This window comes from Loxodonta africana, chromosome 8, assembly GCF_030014295.1.
Source record: "Loxodonta africana isolate mLoxAfr1 chromosome 8, mLoxAfr1.hap2, whole genome shotgun sequence".
Lineage (NCBI taxonomy): Eukaryota > Metazoa > Chordata > Mammalia > Proboscidea > Elephantidae > Loxodonta > Loxodonta africana.
In genome coordinates this window covers 120,933,846-120,951,578 of record NC_087349.1, presented here as the reverse complement: position 1 = coordinate 120,951,578, position 17,733 = coordinate 120,933,846, and the positions used below count along the sequence as shown (strand labels likewise).

General features: G+C 45.1%; 1 protein-coding gene across 6 annotated transcripts in view; it reads right to left on the bottom strand.

Annotated features, from left to right (window-relative positions):
* Window positions 1–16,944, bottom strand: part of POLM (DNA polymerase mu) — a 32,486-nt gene extending 15,542 nt beyond the window's left edge. Inside the window, exons 1-5 of one of the 6 annotated variants that reach the window (XM_023558589.2) lie at window positions 16,685–16,944; window positions 14,223–14,406; window positions 13,282–13,380; window positions 12,947–13,117; window positions 10,283–10,354 (exon numbers count right to left, since the gene is read on the bottom strand). In XM_023558589.2, the coding sequence (XP_023414357.2) occupies window positions 10,283–10,354; window positions 12,947–13,117; window positions 13,282–13,380; window positions 14,223–14,406; window positions 16,685–16,881 (723 nt within the window). In that variant the 5' untranslated portion in view covers window positions 16,882–16,944. The remainder of the gene's footprint in view (window positions 1–10,282; window positions 10,355–12,946; window positions 13,118–13,281; window positions 13,381–14,222; window positions 14,407–16,684) is intronic. The other 5 variants (XM_064290276.1, XM_023558584.2, XM_064290275.1 and 2 more) reach the window with 5 other exon arrangements.
* Between the last annotated feature and the right edge of the window lie 789 nt (window positions 16,945–17,733).

Genomic DNA, 17,733 nt, shown 5'->3' with positions numbered 1-17,733 from the left:
TTTCTTGGTGGTATGAGGTCCCCAACTCTGCTTGCTTCCCTTTCCTTTTATCTCTTAAGAGATAAATGGTGGTGCAGGCCACGCTCCAGGGAAACTCCCTTTACTTTGGATCAGGGAGGTGACCTGAGTAAGGGTGGTGTTACAATCCCACCCAAATCCTCTCAATATAAAATTACAATCACAAAATGGAGGACAACCACACAATACTGGGTATCACGCCCTAACCAAGTTGATACACATATTTTTGGGGGGACATAATTCAATCCATGGCAAACTCCAAACTGAAGAGACACAAAAAAGATGAACTCCATACCATAGCCTAATAAAATTCTTGAAAACCAAAGACAGGGAGAGAATTCTGAAAGCAGCAAGAGAAAAACTTATTATAACTTACCAAGAGTTTTTCATAAGAATCAATGCAGATTTCTTCCCAGAAGCTTTAGAGGCCAAAAGACAATGGAGTGACATATATAAAATACTGAATGAAAACAACTGTCAACCAAGAATTCTTTACACAGCCCCGCTGTCATTCAAGAACAAGAAGGAAATTAAGACATTCCTGAACAAACAGAAGCTCTGGGACTTTGCCACTACCAGACCAGCTTTGCAAATATTACTCAAAGGAGCACTCCAAATAGAAAGACAAGAGCATTAAATAAATACTTGCATCTATAAAAAAAAAAAAAGGAAAAAAATAAGAAAAAGAAAGAAAGACCTCAAAAAAATGCAATAACATGGCAATCATAAGAACAAAGTATATGATGTTCTCAGGGAATAAATGCAAATGCAATAATTAAATCTCAAGAACAATACAACACCAAGTTTTTAATAAGCACCAAGTAAACTTACTGAATATGGGCCATATATTGATGTTAATGGAGACACATTTACAGAAATGGGAGAGGAAGGAGCATATTAGAAATACCATTTATTACGTTAAGGTTGTATGTTAACTGTTGTTCATATGTTAAACACTGTTACAATTGTAAATTGTCTAATGTAATATATGTGGTAATCACTAAGAAATCACCCAGAAGTAACAGAAGAAAGAAGGCAAATGGTTCATCACAAGAAAGCACCCAAATACAAACAAAAACAGAAAAATCAGAATTAAACAAAGAAGATAAGAAACACTCAAAAAACAAATAGTAAAATGAGTGAGGTAGACACTACGTTTTCAGTAATAACCTTAAATGCAAATGGTCTAAATGCCCATGCAAACAGTAGACAGCAGCAGAATGGATTAAAGAAAACATGATCCATCCTTCTGGTGTCTACAAGAAATGCACCTGAGACATAAACACAAACCGATTGGAAAATAAAAGGATGGAGAAAAATAGTCCAGGCAACCAGTTAACAAAAAAGAGCTGGAGTGGCCGTACTGATACCAGATAAAATAGACTTTAAATCAAAATCTATTACAGGAGATAAAGAAAAATATTACATAACAATAAAAGGGTCAATCCAGCAAGAAGACATAACAATTATCAATATAGATGCACCTAACAGCAATGCACCAAAATATGAAAAAACTACTGACTAATATGAAAGGAGAAACAGACAACTCCACAACAACAGTAGGGGACTTTAACACACCAATTTCAATTATAGACAGACATCTAAAAAGAAGATCACTAAGAACGCTGAGAACTGAAATAAAACCATAAGCCAATTGGACCTGACAGACAAAAATAGAACACTCCACCCAGCATCAGGATAATTTATATTCTTCTCTAGTGCTCATGGATCATTTTCCAGAATAGAACATGCAAGGATACAAAACAAGTCTCAACAAATTTAAAAAAAGATTGAAACCATACAAAGCATCTTCTTTGACCATAACTGTATGAAGCTAGAAATCAACAACAGGAAAAATAAGTGGTGGGGCGGGGCAGGGGGGCATGGTGACTAAATAATACATGTCATGGATTGAACTGCGTCTTCCAAAAATATGGGTCAACTTGGTTAGGCCATGACTCCCAGTATTGTGTGGTTGGCCTCCATTTTGTAATTGTAATTTTATGTTAAAGAGATTACGGTGGGACTGTAACACCCTTACCCAGGTCACATCCCTGATCCAATGTAAAGGGTGTTTCCCTGGGGTGTGGCCTGCACCACCTTTTATCTCTCAAGAGATAAAAAGGAAAAGGAAGCGAGCAGTGAGGGGCGTACCTCATACCACCTAGCAAGCAGTGCCAGGAGCAGGAGTTCCTGCAGAACCCAGGGTTCCTGCGCTGAGATGCTCCCAGGCCAAATGAAGACTGCTGCATCACAAGGACCTTTCTCCAGAGCCAACAAAGAGAGCCAGCACCCTAAATTCAGACTTCTAGCTTACTAGACTGTGAAAGAATAAACTTCTCTCTGCTAAAGCCATCCAATTGTGGTATTTCTGTTATGGCAGCACTAGATGACCAAGACAATACACTACTAAAAAACTATGGGGTCCCAGAAGAAATCAAAAGTGAAATTAATTCTTACAATCAAATGAAAATGAAAACACAATGTATCAAAATCTTTGTGACACAGAAAAAGCAGTACTCAGAGGGAAATTAATAACTATAAATGCCTACATTAAAAAAGAAGAAAGATCCAAAATCATTAACTTAAACTGATAACTTCAATGAAGAGAAAAAGAAGAAAGAAAAAAAGACAAAAGCTGCCAGAAAAAAAGGAAATAATAAAGAGCAGGGCAGAAATAAACAAAATAGAGAAACAATAGAAAGAACCAACAAAACCAAAAGTTGGTTCTTTGAAAGGACCAACAAAATTGACAAACCACTGGTTAGATTGACAAAAGAAACAAAACCAGAAGAGGCAAATAACCAAATTAAGAAATGGAGCTGCTGACATTACAAGTGATTCAAAGATATAAAGAAGATCATAACTAATTGCTCTGAAAAAAATGTATTCCAACAAATTTGAAAACCTAGATGAAATGGATGAATTCTGAGAAACACACTAGCTACCCAAACTAACACCCAACCAAACCAAAAAACCAAACACATTGCTGTCGAGTTGATTCCGACTCATAGCGACCCTACAGGACAGAGTAGAACTGCCCCATAGGGCTTCCAAGGAGCGCCTGGTGGATTCAAACTGCGACCTTCTGGTTAGCAGCCAAACTCTTAACCACTATGCCACTAGGGTTTCCCAAACTAACACAGAGGTAGAAAATTTAGAGATCCATTAAAAAATAAGAGATTGAAGATATCATCAAAAAATTGCCAAGAACAAAAAGCCCAGGACCAGATGATTATACTGGAGCATTCTACCAAACATTGAGAGAAGAGCTGACACCAATCCTACTTAATCTCTTCAAAAACAGAGAAGAGGAAGGAACACTATCAAATTCTTTCCATGAAGGCAGCATAACTCCGACACCTAAATGAGATAAAAAAAACCCGTTGCCGTTGAGTTGATTCCAACTCATAGCAAACCTACAGGACAGAGTAGAACTGCCCCATAGTGTTTCCAATGAGCAGCTGCTGGATTCAAACTGCTAACCTTTTGGTTAGCAGCTGAGCTCTTAACCACTGCGCCACCAGGGCTCCTAAGCTAGGCAAAAAAAAAAAAAAAAGGCAAAGACATCACAAAAAACGAAAATTACAGACCAATATCCTTTTTTTTTTTTTTTATCCCTTATGAACATAACCCAGAAAAACCCAGTGCCCTTGAGTCGATTCCGACTCACAGCGACCCTATAGGACAGAGTAGAACTGCCCCATAGAGTTTCCAAGGAGCGCCTGGCAGATTCGAACTGCTGACTCTTTAGTTAGCAGCCGTAGCACTTAACCACTATGCCACCAGGGTTTCCATTATGAACATAAATGCAAAAATTTTCAACAAAACTCTAGTCAAAAGACTTCAGCAACATATCAAAAAAATCATACACCATAATCAAGTGGGATTCATACCAGGATTACCAGGGTGGTTAGTTCAACATCAGAAAATCAATTAATGTAATCCACCACATAAATGACCACTGCCATCAAATCGATTCTGACTCACAGCAACCACACAGGACAGGGTACAACTGCCCATAGGGTTTCCAAGGCTGTAATATTTATGGAAGTAGACTGCCACATCTTTCTCCCATGCAGTGGCTGGTGGGTTTGAACTGCCAAACTTTTGGTTAGCAGCCAAGTACTTAACCACTGCTCCACCAGGGCTCCATACTACATAAATAAAACAAAGGAAAAGAGCCAAATGATCATATCAATTGATGCAGAAAATGCATTCAACAAAATTCAACACCCTTTCCTGATAAAAACTCTCAGCAAAATAGGAATAGAAAGGAAATTTCTCAATATAATTAAGGGCATATGTGTAAAATCAACAGCCAACATTATACTCAACAGAGAAAGGCTAACTAAGAGCCTTCCCTTTGAGAATGGGAACGGGACAAGGATGCTTATTATCATCATTCTTATTCAACATTGTACTACAAGTCGTAGCTAGGGCAATAAGACAAGAAAGAGAAATAAAAGGTATCCAGATTGGAAAAGAAGAAGTAAGACTTATCTCCATTTGCTTGCAGATGACATGATTCTATGTTGTTATTAGGTGCTGTCAGTTCTGAATCAATAGGGACCCTATGTGCAACAGAATGAAACACTGCCCAGCCCTGTGCCATGCTCACAATCGTTGCTATGCTTGAGCCCGTTGTTGCAGCCAATGTGTCAATCCATCTAGTTGAGGGTTTTCCTCTTTTTCGATGACACTCTACCAAGCATGATGTCCTTCTCCAGGGACTGGTCCCTTCTGATAATATTTCCAAAATACATGAAATAAAATCTTGCCATTCTTGCCTTTAAGAAGCCTTCTGGCTGTACTTCTTTCAAGACAGGTTTGTTTTTTCTTTTGGCAGTCCATGGTATATTCAATATTCTTCGCCAACACTATTATTCAAAGGCATCAATTCTTCTTTGGTCTTCCTTATTCATTGTTCAGCTTTCCCAAGCATAGAAGGCAACTGAAAGTAGCATGGCTTGGGTCAGGTGCACCTTAGTTCTCAAAGTGACATCTTTGCTTTGCAACACTTTAAAGAGGTTTTTTGCAGCAGATTTGCTCAATGCAATATGTCCTTTGATTTCTTGACTGCTGCTTCCACAGGTACTGGTTGTGGATCCAAGTAAAGTGAAATCCTTGACAACCTCAATATTTGCTCCATTTATCATGATGTTGCTTATTGGTCCAGTCATGAGGATTTTTGTTTTCTTTATGTTGAGGTGTAATCCATACTGAAGGCTGAAATCTTTCATCTTCATCAGTAAGTGCTACAAGTCTTCTTCGCTTTCAGCAAGCAAGGTTGTATCATCTGCATAGCACAGGTTGTTAATTGTCTTCCTCCAATCCTGATGCCACATTCTTCTTCTTCATATGGTCCAGCTTCTCGGATTATTTGCTCAGCATACAGATTGAATAAGTATGGTGACAGGATATGACCCTGACACACACCTTTCCTGACTGTAAACCACACAGTATCCCCTTTTTCTGTTCAAATTACTGCTTCTTGATTTATGTACAGGTTCCACATGAGCAAAATTAAGTGTTATGGAATTCCCATTCTTTGCAATGTTACCCATAATTTGTTATGCTCCACACAGTTGAATGTCTTTGCGTAGGCAATAAAACACAGGTAAAAATTTTTTTGGTATTCTCTGCTTTCAGCCAAGACCCATCTGACATTAGCAATGATATCCCTGGTTCCATAACCTCTACACCTAAAAAAAATCCTATACACACACACACACATATAAAAACCCATTGCCGTCAAGTTGGTTTCGGCTCATAGTGACCCTATACATAGAAGATTCTAAAGATTTCACAAGAAAACTGCTGGAATTAATAGAAGAATTTAGCAACATTGAAGGGTATAAGATCAACACACAAAAATTAGTTCGGTTCCTCTACACTAACAAAGACTACTCTGAAAAAGAAATTAAGGAAACAATACCATTTATAATAGCCCCAAATTGATTTAAAAATACCCAGGAATTAACCTAACCAGGGACATAAAAGACTTACACAATGAAAATTATAAAACACGACTATAAGAGACTTAAAGAGACCTACAAAAGTGGAAAGATACCCTGTGCTCATGGATTGGAAGACTTACCATAGTGAAAATGTCAATTCTACCTAAAGTGATCTACAGATACAATGTAATCCCAATACAAATTCCAGCAACATTCTTTACTGAAATGGAAAAAATAATGACCAACGTCATATGGAAAGGAAAGAAACCCCAAAGAGCTAAAGCAATAAGAAGAAAACGAACAAAGCAGGAGGACTTATACTCCCTAATATCAAAACATACTATGCAGCCACTGTAATCAAAACAGCCTGGTATTGGTTCAACGACAGACAACACAAGTGGAACAGAATCGAGAACGCAGAATTAAACCCAGCCATTTATGGATGGACAACTGATTTTCGACAAGGTCAAAGTTGATTCACTGGGGCAGAAACAGTCTCTTTAATAAATGATGCTGGTGAAACTGGATACCCACCTGTAGAAAATGGAATAGGACCCAGACCTCACCCACAGGCAAAAACTAACTCAAAGTGGTTCAAAGTCCTAAACGTTAAACTTAAAACCATAAAACTCCTACAAGAAAACTATGAGACCTCATCCTTTGTAAAAATAGGATAACAAACATAACAAACGAACAAATAAAGAAGACGAAATAGATGGGACTTTATAAAAATTAAAAACTTATGCTCACCAGAAGATTTTATTAAAAGAGCAAATAGACAACCTACAGACTGGCAAAAACATCTTCAGAAACAACTTATTCCATAATGGTCTAATCTCTAAAATCCACAGAAAACTACAACAACTCAACAACAGAAAAACAAACAACCCAATCTCAAAATGGGCAAAGGACATGAACAGAATCTTCACCAAAGAGGACATTCAAGCAGCCAACAACCAATGAAAAGATGTTCACAATTACTAGCCGTTAGAGATATGTAAATCAAAACAACAATCTCACCCTGGAAAAAACGGCACTGATCAAAACAACAGAAACAACAAATGTTGACAAAGATGTGGGGACACTGGAACCCTTATCCATGCTGCTGGGACTGTAAAATGGTACAACCACCATGGAAAACGTATGTAGCTTCCTCAAAAAAATGAGAAATAGAACTAACCTATGATCCATCAGTCCTATTCCTAGGTATGATCCATCAGTCCTATTCCTAGGTATATACCCTATAGTCCTAAAAGTAGTGACACGAACAGACATATGCACACCTATTCCAGCTTTATTCACAGTAAATACCCCTCCCCCCAAAAGCAAACTCATTGCCATCGAGTTGACTTCTGCTTAGAGTGACCCTATAGGACAGAGAAGAACTGCCCCACAGAGTTTCCAAGGAGCGCCTGGCGGATTCAAATTGCCGACCCTTTGGTTGGCAGCTGTAGCACTTAACCACTATGCCACCAGGGTTTCCAGAAGTACCTATAAAAAAAAAATACAAATACATGGGTGCAGACACATATATTCACTGAAAACACAAATACGGATACTCCACAGACATAACTAAACACCTTCCAAGATTGGTTTTCTGAGTTTGAAAACTTAGGATCATAGTCTCATGACACAACTCAGTCAATTGGCATAATATAGTTAACAAAAATTCTGATCTGCAGCCTAGTGAAGTGAGTAGCATCTGGGGTCTTACAAGTTTGCAAGCAGCCACCTAAAACACAATTGCAGGTCTCTACTCACAAGGAGCAAAACAGTAAGAAGGTAACCAAAAGCTCCGAGAAGAAGCACGTCTACATAAGCCACAACCTCAGCTACCCTAAGACCAGAAGAACCAGGTGATGAACTGTTAGACCATTCTGACCGGGGTCACAATAGATGGTCCCAGACAGAATGGGAAAAAAATATGGAGAACTTAAATTCTCATAAAAAAAAAAAAAAAGACCAGACAAACTGCAACAGTAGAGAACAGAACACTCCCTGAGACTACTGCCCTAGCACCCAACCTATTCCCTGAGATCACCTTTTAATGAAATAGCAGAGTGGCACACAAAAAAGGATATTATCCATGGGGTGCTCTACTTAAAAACCATCAGTATGAGACCAAAAGGTCAACACTTACTCAAAAGCAAAGATGATAAGATAAGAGGGCAGGGGAACTAGAGTACTGGAAACGGAACAAACAGAACATAATTAGAGCACTGACACATTGTGATAAATGTTACTGTTCCTGAACAACTTGTGTGGAAATTATCAAATGGGAACCTAAATTGCTGTGTAAATTTCTACCAAACACTCAATAAGATATTATTAAATATATCATTAAAAAAAAATTAAGCACCAATTTCTCCTCAGAAACCTTGGAGGCCAGAAAGAAATGGAACGACATTATTTAAGTGCTGAAAGAAAAGAATTGTCAACCAAGAATACTATATCCAGCAAAATTGTCTTTCAAGAAAGTAGGTGAAATTAATACATTCCCAGATAAACAAAGACTGAGAGAATTCGTAACCACTAGACCTGCCCTATGAGAAATGCTAAAGGGAGTCCTCCAGATGGGAAAAAAAAGAACATTAGACAGTAACGTGAAGCCATACATAGAAAAAAGATCTCCATTAAAGGTAATTCCAAGGGCAAGTTATAAAATATTTTTGCTTGGTATTTCTAGTTGTTATGTTCTTCATCCTTTATAATGATAAATGCATAAAAAATAAGTACAAGCTTATGTAATGTAAGACCACATGATGTAAAAAGATGTAATAGGTGATAATAACATAAACAAGTTGGGGGAGGGTGTGAAGAACAGTACAAAAAACCAAAAACCAAACCTGCTGCCATTGAGTTGATTCTGACTTATAGCGACCCTATAGGACAGAGTAAAACTGCCCTATAGGGTTTCCAAAGAGCAGCTGGTGGATTCGAATTGCTGACCTTCTCATTAGCAGCCATAGCCACAGCTCTTAACCACAACGCCATCAGGGCTCCTGAGGAACAATATAGGTATAGTTTCTGTATGTCACTGAAGTTAAGTCAGTACCAATTTAAACCAGGTTGTTATAAATGTAAGAGGTTAAATGAGAAACCCTGGTGGTATAGTGGTTAAGAGCTATGGCTGCTAATAAAAGGTCTGTAGTTTGAATCCACCAGGCACTCCTTAGATACCATTTGGGGCAGTTCTACTCTGTCCCTTAGGGTTGCTATGAGTCGGAATCAACTCAACAGCAACGTTTTTTTTGTTTTTTTGTGTGTGGTAACCACAAAGAAAATATCTAAAAAATACATACAAAAGGAAAGGAGAATTAAAATGGTTCATTGCCAATATGAAAAAATACAAAAATTGGCAGTATTGGAGGAAATGTGAGGCAAAGAAGGTATAAGACACACAAAAAACAAAATAGCAGAAGAAAAGAAAAAAATTATAATTGAGACACGCAACAGAGCACCCAAAGTCGGGAGAAGATTATAACTGAGACATGCAATAGAGCAGCCAAAGTCAGGGAGGAAAAGTTAGGCAGTTTCTTCGGAAAATTAAGTCAGTCACAAGCACCTAAGTATACTGAGGAATGCAGAAAGCTATGTGCATGTCTAGGGCAGGAAGCATGCCTAAAAAAGTTCTGAAAAGACCCTAAGCTTTCTCCAGGCTCAGGGAAAGCAGCAAGTGAAGGCTGAGGCAAAGTTGCAAACAGCCTGGCTAAGTGTAAAAGGAGTGTGCCAGCACAGAGGCAATCGTCAAAGACTGAGAGAGAGGCTTTTTTTTCTCTTCTTTTTTTAGCTCCTGGTGTTCAAAAAGTTTTTGTCAAAACACTAGATGAACAGAAGCTAAAGGAACAGAGACTTAAGTGATCACACATGACAAGAAATGCAGTCTCTGCAAAAAAGTATGGAGAAGTCACTAAACAGACAACTGTAAAAAAATGTAGCCTTCAACAATGAAGAAGAGCAAACCCTGGGAAAAGGGGCAAATCCGATTTCCAGAGTTATCACATTATAATATTCAAATGTTCACATTTTGATAACAACAAAATATCACAAAGCATACAAAGAAACAAGAAAGTGTGGTCCATTCAAAAGAAAAAATAAACTGACAGAAACTGTTCCTGAGGACACCCTGATATGGCCCACCAGCTTGCTCATGCTCTCTGCACAGCACACAGACCATGCTGCTAATCTCAGGGGAAAACTGGGAGGGCTGTGCTCCTTGGGGGCTATTTGTCAGTGCAGTGGCCCTGGAGGGATTCCATGGACATAGAACCAGCCCCTGGACCTTAGTACTGCCTCACACACACCTTCATGGTCTGGTACCTCTCTGAGCACCGCACCGTCTCCACCTCTTCACATACTCCGTGCTCCAGCATCTCCTGTGGGAAGAGAAACAACATAAAACTCTATGCCAGTAGATATGTTTGGCACCATAGAAACCTGACTGGGGAGAAAGAGATGAACAGGACATCAGTGTGGGGCTGGGGCCCAAAGACTGGGGTATTCCCCTCCAGCACCCTGCATAAAGGGGGCTTTATAGTCTATGGATCTGGGGGGGCCCTGGAAATGGAGGCTGTGGGAAGCAGGAGGCTGTGCCAGGGAGGATGAACGAAGCTGCTGCCATGCAGCTGGAGGGGGCAGAGGCTCCAGGTTGTGAGCCTCAAATCCCCTGGGGCCTGGAGTTACAGCTGGAGAGTCCAGGTCAGATGAATCCTCTCTCAGATGAATAACAAGTACACAATCAAATGTATGTGATAAATTCCATACAGCTTCATTTAAAAGCATAACTTTTAAAGCATTTAAAAATATCTTTTTGTCACCATATCTCTTTGCAATGAAAGCATACAAGAGGACAACTTTAAGTGTTGGTTCTCAAATGCTTTGTGTCGTGGATTGAATTGTGTCCCCCAAAAATATGTATATTAATTTGGCTAGGCCATGATTCCCAGCAATGTGATTGTCCACCATTTTGCCAGCTGATGTGATCTTCCTATATGTTGTAAATCCTACCTCTAGGATGGTAATTAAGTGGGCTAGGTTGCAGTTATATTAATGAGGCAGGACCCAATCTACAAGATTGGATTGTGTCTTAGCCAATCTCTTTTGAGATATAAAAGAGAGAAGAGAGCAAAGAGACAAGGGGCACTCATACCACCAAGGAAGCAGCACCAAGAGCACAGTGCGTCCTTTAGACCCAGGGCTCCTGCGCTCCTAGTCCAGGGGAAGATTGATGACAAAGTCTTTCCTCCAGAGCCGACAGAGAGAGCCTTCCCCTGGAGCTGACGCCCTGAATTTGGACTCCTGGCCTACGACACTGTGAGAGAATCATCTTCTGTTTACTAAAGCCACCCACTTGTGGTACTTCAGTTATGGCAGCACTCGATAACTAAGACACTTAGTATTTTAAAAAGTGGTGCTCCTCAATAGAGAACCCCTGAGGGAGCAGAAGATCAGTGGGATGCAGACCCCAAATTCTCATAAAAAGACCATACTTAATGGTCTGGATGTGACTAGAGGAATCCCGGCGGTCATGGTCCCCAGACCTTCTGTTGGCCCAGGACGGGAACCATCCCCGAAGACAACTCATCAGACATGAAAGGGACTGGACAGTGGGTACGAGAGAGATGCTGATGAAGAGTGAGCTAATTATATCAGGTGGACACTTGAGACTGTGTTGGCATCTCCTGTCTGGAGGGGGGATGGGAGGATAGAGAGAGTTGGAGGCTGCCAAAGTTTTCACGAAAGGAGAGACTGGAAGGGCTGACTCAATAGGGGGAGAGCAAGTGGGAGTAAGGAGTAAGATGTATATTAACTTATATGTGACAGACTGACTTGATTTGTAAACGTTCACTTGAAACTCAATAAAAGTTAATAAAAAAAAAAGTGGTGCTCCTACGTGGTTTCTGTCTTCCCACACTTCTGGGCAGTTTGGGTTTGACAATTATGATAACAAGAGTGATGCCCTAAGGTAAGTGGTGTGTCTCCAATGTACAACCGTGAAGGAATCTGAGGTCAGTGTTTTATCCAAAGTCTTGGAGCCACCATTTGTACCCCCATCTGTCTGTCTCCATGGCTGGGCTCTGAACCACTAAGTCACCCACTCTCTATGTCACCAGGTGCTGTGTAATTTATCACTTTTGTGTGGCCTTTCTAGCAATGGTCTTCTAACTCCTACCCAGGTGATTGGGCAGGACTGTGTGATAGGGTAATTGTGGCCCAACAAGGGAATTGGTCAGTTTTGCCTTAAAAGGGAGCCAATTCCAGAGCAGAGAGGAGGATCCTACCACCACCAAGAAAGAACAGCCAGGAGCAGAGAGTATGTCCTTTGGACCCGGGATCCCTGCACTGACAAGCTCCTGGAAGCAGGAGACTGAGAGAGAGAGAGAGAGAGATAGCAAGCTGTAACCCTGCAGACTGTGAGAAGCAATGGCAGCAGAGACCCAGCAGCAGGAGATGGTGCCGTGGGCTTCCTGGCCCATGGAGAGAGAAAGCTAAGTGCCTTTGGGGAGAGGCCTAGGGCCAGGGAGAGGCATGCCTGCGAGCACGGTTGGAAAGAAGCTGTCATGGAAGAACTATATCCAGAGGGTTCCTGAACCTGAATTGTGACTGTTACTTCCCTAATAAGCCCCATAACAGTAAGCATGGTCTGTAAGTTCTGTGTGGCCACTGCAATGAATTATCGAACCCAGCAGAGAAGTAGAGAGTGCTGTGTGAGGGATGCTGGTGTCAGAATTGGTAAAAATAGAGCAGAGAGGAAGCTTATCTGGCCTCCACCTCATGTGGTCAGCTGCTGATCCTGGTTCTCCTTCCACATTGTGGGGTTGGAGGAGGCCAGACACTGTCCCCACGTGATTTTTACACCAGTCTCCAAGGCCTCCTGGGAGAGGGACCCATGATTCTTACCCCCATCCAATCACATCCAGACCAAGCCCTTTCACAGCTGTGCCCCATTCAGTGTGGTGAGCACTGACCTGGACAACCCTGGAGGAGTGATCTCCAAAGTAGGGGAGCCCTTGCAACTGCCTCAGGGCTATGATGGGGCTGGGCAAGGCCTTGAGTACAGAAGCTGCCTTGCGGAATGAGAGGAGGCGGCCCTCGCTGCCCTCGAAGCCTGCTGCCTCTGCCAGTGTCTCCAGAGCCTCCTGTAGGGAAGGATCCGTGGTCAGGGGTTGGGTAAGCAGGCTGCCTCAAGCCTCCTCAAGTGCCAACTCTTGAGCTACCACCCACCTGTACCCACAGCCCCCACCCCCGGGGCTGGGACAGGGCAGAAACCCCAACTCAGGGAGGCTGGGGACCCATGGCTCACCACCAGGCTGGCGTTATGGTGTGTGAGAGGCGTGAGACGCTGGCAGGCGTAAGGTGGCACCCATGCTGGGCTGGCGGCCCCCTTCCTGGGCTTGGCCACCTGGGGATGGCAATGCATGGGTCACCACAAGGTCGCAGGCCTACAGGGCCTAGAGTCGGATGCAGGACATGATGCACATCTGGCAACGGAACCAGGCAGCTCCCAGGAGCTTTGCCTATCCCGGGGTAGTCATCCTCGGGCTCCTGGGCTTATAGGACAGAGTGCACAGACTCTGAGAGGGTGACAAAATATCCGAGGCCTGGGGCAGAGGGAGGTGCAGCCCTGCCAACCAGCCCGGGGTATCAGGAGCAGTAGTGACAATGACTCCTATATTAACAGAATACTAACTCTTCCTGCTGCTGCAAGGCTGCTGTGTGTGCTCCATCTCCCCAAGTCCTCCCAACTGAGTGGGCTGGGGACTCAGATGGGGACATGAGGCCTCAGGGGTTAGAGGACATGCCTTACACCTCACAGGCAGAGCCAGGATTTGGATGCAGGCAGCCTGGCTCCTGAGCCACACCTGCAGGCCCCGCTGTGCCGTGCCCAGGAGTACCGAGGTGGAACAGAGGCCATGAACCTCAAAGCATCCTGGGGTGGGCTCCTGCTGACCCTTGGGTCATCTCACTCAGGGTCAGTCTCAACCACTCGGTGAGGAAAAAAGGCTCGAAGATGCTAAAGATAAGCAGAATCCCAAGAGTTTGCACCAGTGCTGAGAATGGAGAATCCCAGCCCTCCTGTGGCCCCAGCACTGGCTTTGACGGCCCCCTAGTGGTCTGGGGCAGAGCTCATACTGTTTGAAGGATACTGAGGCACTGCTGCCAGATCTCCCTGTGTCCCAGTTGGGCCGTGGCCTGCATCAGGGGTTTGTCTCTTGCCCACCTCTGATCCTGCACCCTGCTCACCTCCAGGCAGTGCCGGCACTCCACGGGCACAGGCTGCCCCGCAGCCATGCTCTCTGTGAACCAGCTCATGTTCACCAGTTTTGACAGGGTCCAATCTGAGGGAGCAGCCACCGCCTGGCGCTCCTGCCAGCAGACAGCCTCCATGGCCGAGGTCTGCTCCATCACCACGTGTGTCACCTCGGAGCTGGGCCAGAGGAAGGGGGAGGAAGGTAAGGACCAGAGCCCTGTCCAGGCCCCACCATCCTTCCTACTTCCTCTGCACCTCTGTCTTTGTTTTTGCTGTCCCTTCTGCCTGGCAAGTATCTACTCATTCTCCAACTGCCACCACCACCACTCCAGCAGCTACAGAACTGTGGTCTCCAGCCTCACTCACAAACCCAGCCTGCCTCTGTGAATTTGTCTGTCTTCCCCCCCCTCCACCCCAGAGAAAGAGCTCCTTGAGGACCAGGTCTTCATCTAAGTGCTGGGGTATAGGCACAAATCCTGGAGCCAGACTGCTGGAGTCTGAGCCCAAGCTCTGCCACGTACTTGCTGTACTCTTCTGTACTTCAATTTTCTCTTCTGAAAACCAGAGGTAATCACAGACCTGCCTTGTCACGTTGTTGTAAGTTGAAATGAGTTAGGAAGCAAAAGGGCTTGGACAGTAGCTGGGACATGGTAAGCTGCTATGTAGTGTTAACTGTTATCATCTCTCTGAGTGGGTTGGGCACAGGAGCGGTCCCTGGGAATGTTTAATAAAAAGTCAAAGAAGTGGTGCAAAGGGACCAGGCTCTGGTTTGTTGGCTGTCCCAGCCTCAAATCTGTGGGTACCCCCAGCTCTGGTGCTCTCAGCATTTCCTCTGCGGCCACCATTCCTTGCAACTGTTGGTTCCCTCCCTTTAGGACGTCCTCACTCAAATCACTGTCTCAGCCCTGGCTGGAGAGGAGGCTGCAGACTCAGAGGCTCCAGAAGTCAGTCTGGACCACAGGGCAAGATGGGACTCACCCCAGGCAGAAAGGCTGCTAGCAGTGGAAAAGAGATTCCAATCGCTATTTATTAATAATTACTCCTTATGCTCACATGGCCCTTTATAAAACCTTTGGCCTCTGTGTGTTCCTTTGATTCTGAAAGTGATCCTGAAGAACACCCTAAATGGTAATGACACCCTGTTACAGAAGAGAAACTTGCTGAAAGTGAAGAGGACTTGAAGTACTAACTGATGAAGATCAAAGACCACAGCCTTCAGTATGGATTACACCTCAACATAAGGAAAACAAAAATCCTCACAACTGGACATTGAACCAACATCATGTTAAATGGGGAAAAGACTGAAGTTGTCAGGGATTTCATTTTACTTGGATCCATAATCAACACCAAAGGGACCGACCAGCAGTCAAGAAATCAAGAGACACATTGCATTGGGCAAATCTGCTGCAAAAGACCTCTTTAAAGTGTTGAAAAGCAAAGATGTCACCTTGAAGACTAAGGTGCACCTGACCCAAGCCATGATATTTGCAATCACATCTTATGCATGCGAAAGCTGGGCAATGAATAAGGAAGACCGTAGAATTGACACCTTTGAATTGTGGTGTTGGCAAAGAATATTGAATATATCACGGACTGCCTAAAGAACAAACAAGTCTGTCTTGGAACAACCAGAATGCTCCTTAGAGGCAAGAATGGCGAGACTGCATTTTACACACTTTGGACATGTTGTCAGGAGGGATGGGTCCCTGGAGGACATCATGCTTGGTAGAGTACAGGGTCAACAAAAAAGAGGAAGACCCTCAATGAGATGAATTGACCCAGTGGCTGCAACAGTGGGCTTAAGCGTAACAGCGATTGTGAGCGTGGCGAAAGACAGGCAGTGTTTCCTTCTGTTGTACATAGGGTCGCTATGAGTTGGAACGGACTCGATGACGCCTACCACCACCACCACAGAAGAGCAAACAGGGTCAGAAAAAAGGCCACGTGACCATGAAGTGCCGGGACTAACTAGAAATCCAAACACCTCCGGTGCCCCTCCACTTCCATCAGCTGCGTGCAAGCCATTTCAGATCTCTGAGTTTCAATATCCTCAGCTGTAAAGAGGCCTCACAGAAACCACCTTACGCGAAAGCAGCTGCTCCGCTCTAAAACGCCGTACCCCGGGTATCCCGTCTGTATTCCACTACCACCATCTCCGGCCCCACCGGGTGCTCCGGCATTATAAGGATACAGGTACCTCTCAAGAGCTAGCTGAACTCAAGAGCTAGGGCCCCAGACACTGAGCTGGAGCCGTCGGTACAGAGTCCCTTGGCATCACCCCCTGGCCCCTGGAGGACGCGGCCAGCCGCCGCGGGGAGCCGCAGTACTCTCGCCGAGCGCCACTCCTGGTGCCGGGAGCAGCGCCGCCTGGACACGAGCCCCCGGGCCGGGTCGGGCAGCACGGCACAGCGACCCGCGCGTGGGACAGCGACGGTCGCACTCTGGCCACGCGCACCTGTACTCGTCCAGGACGCAGAAGCCTTTGGAGAGCGCCAGGCGCGTGAGGAAGGCCCGGCGGCTGCGGCCCATGCGCGGCTCGGCCAGGTAGATGGTGACGCCGGGGAAGCGCGCCGGCGGCTGCGTGGAGGGGGCCCTGGCGCCGGCTGCAGACCCGTCCTGGGCTCGCCGCCGCTTCGGAAGCACCGGCGCCATAGCAGCGAGTGAGACCGGAAGGCAGAGGGAAGCCAGCTCGAAGAGAAAGTGGCACCGGCTCCACGCAAATAAGGCGGGGCCCCGCCCCATACGAGTGAGGCGGCTCAGAAAGACTCGCCCCGCCTCTATGCAAATAACGGCAGCGGACACGCCTTTTATTCAAATTTTCTCTGGGAAAGCCCCACCCCGCAGGCTGAAGTGAAGGAGAGGCTGGGCCTCGGCGACAGCCGGGAAAGGGGTGGGGCTTGGGGCGGAGGGGTTCGGGGCTCGGGTAGGGGGCGAGCGGGCGCGGGGAGTGGGGCACGAAGAGGGAGTGAGAGGGCGGGGGCGGCAAAAGGAGAGTGGGAACAGGGAAGGGACGGGGGCTTGGGGCACCGCCCTGCGCTCGGCGGGCTGGGGTGCGTCCTCCGCCCCGCCCAGGCTTCGGGCTGACGGGCGGTGGCGCCGGAGAGCCGGCCGGGCCCAGGCAGGACGTCCCCCGCCCTGTGGCGGGCCGGAGCCGCGCGGGCGTGGAACCGCTCGGCAGGTAGTCCCGGCGGCCGGCGGAGGGCAGAGCCGGACGGAGCCCGCGAGAGGCCTGGCGGGCGGGGGCCCCTGAGGGGCTGCTCCTCAGAACCCGGGACAGGCGGTCGGTAAAATGGCGCTGGGACGGCTGCCGGCCATCTGGAAAGATAGGCGCTGGCTCCCTCCCTCCGCCCCTCCCTCGTTAACGCCAAAATAAATTCCAGATGGGTCAGAGATTGAAATCTAAAAAAGAAACCAAAAAATGTGCTGGAAAAAAAGCCGAGGCATGTTTTTACAATCTAAGTATGGCAATAAACTTGGAAACGCTAACGGAAAAGAATGGTAAAC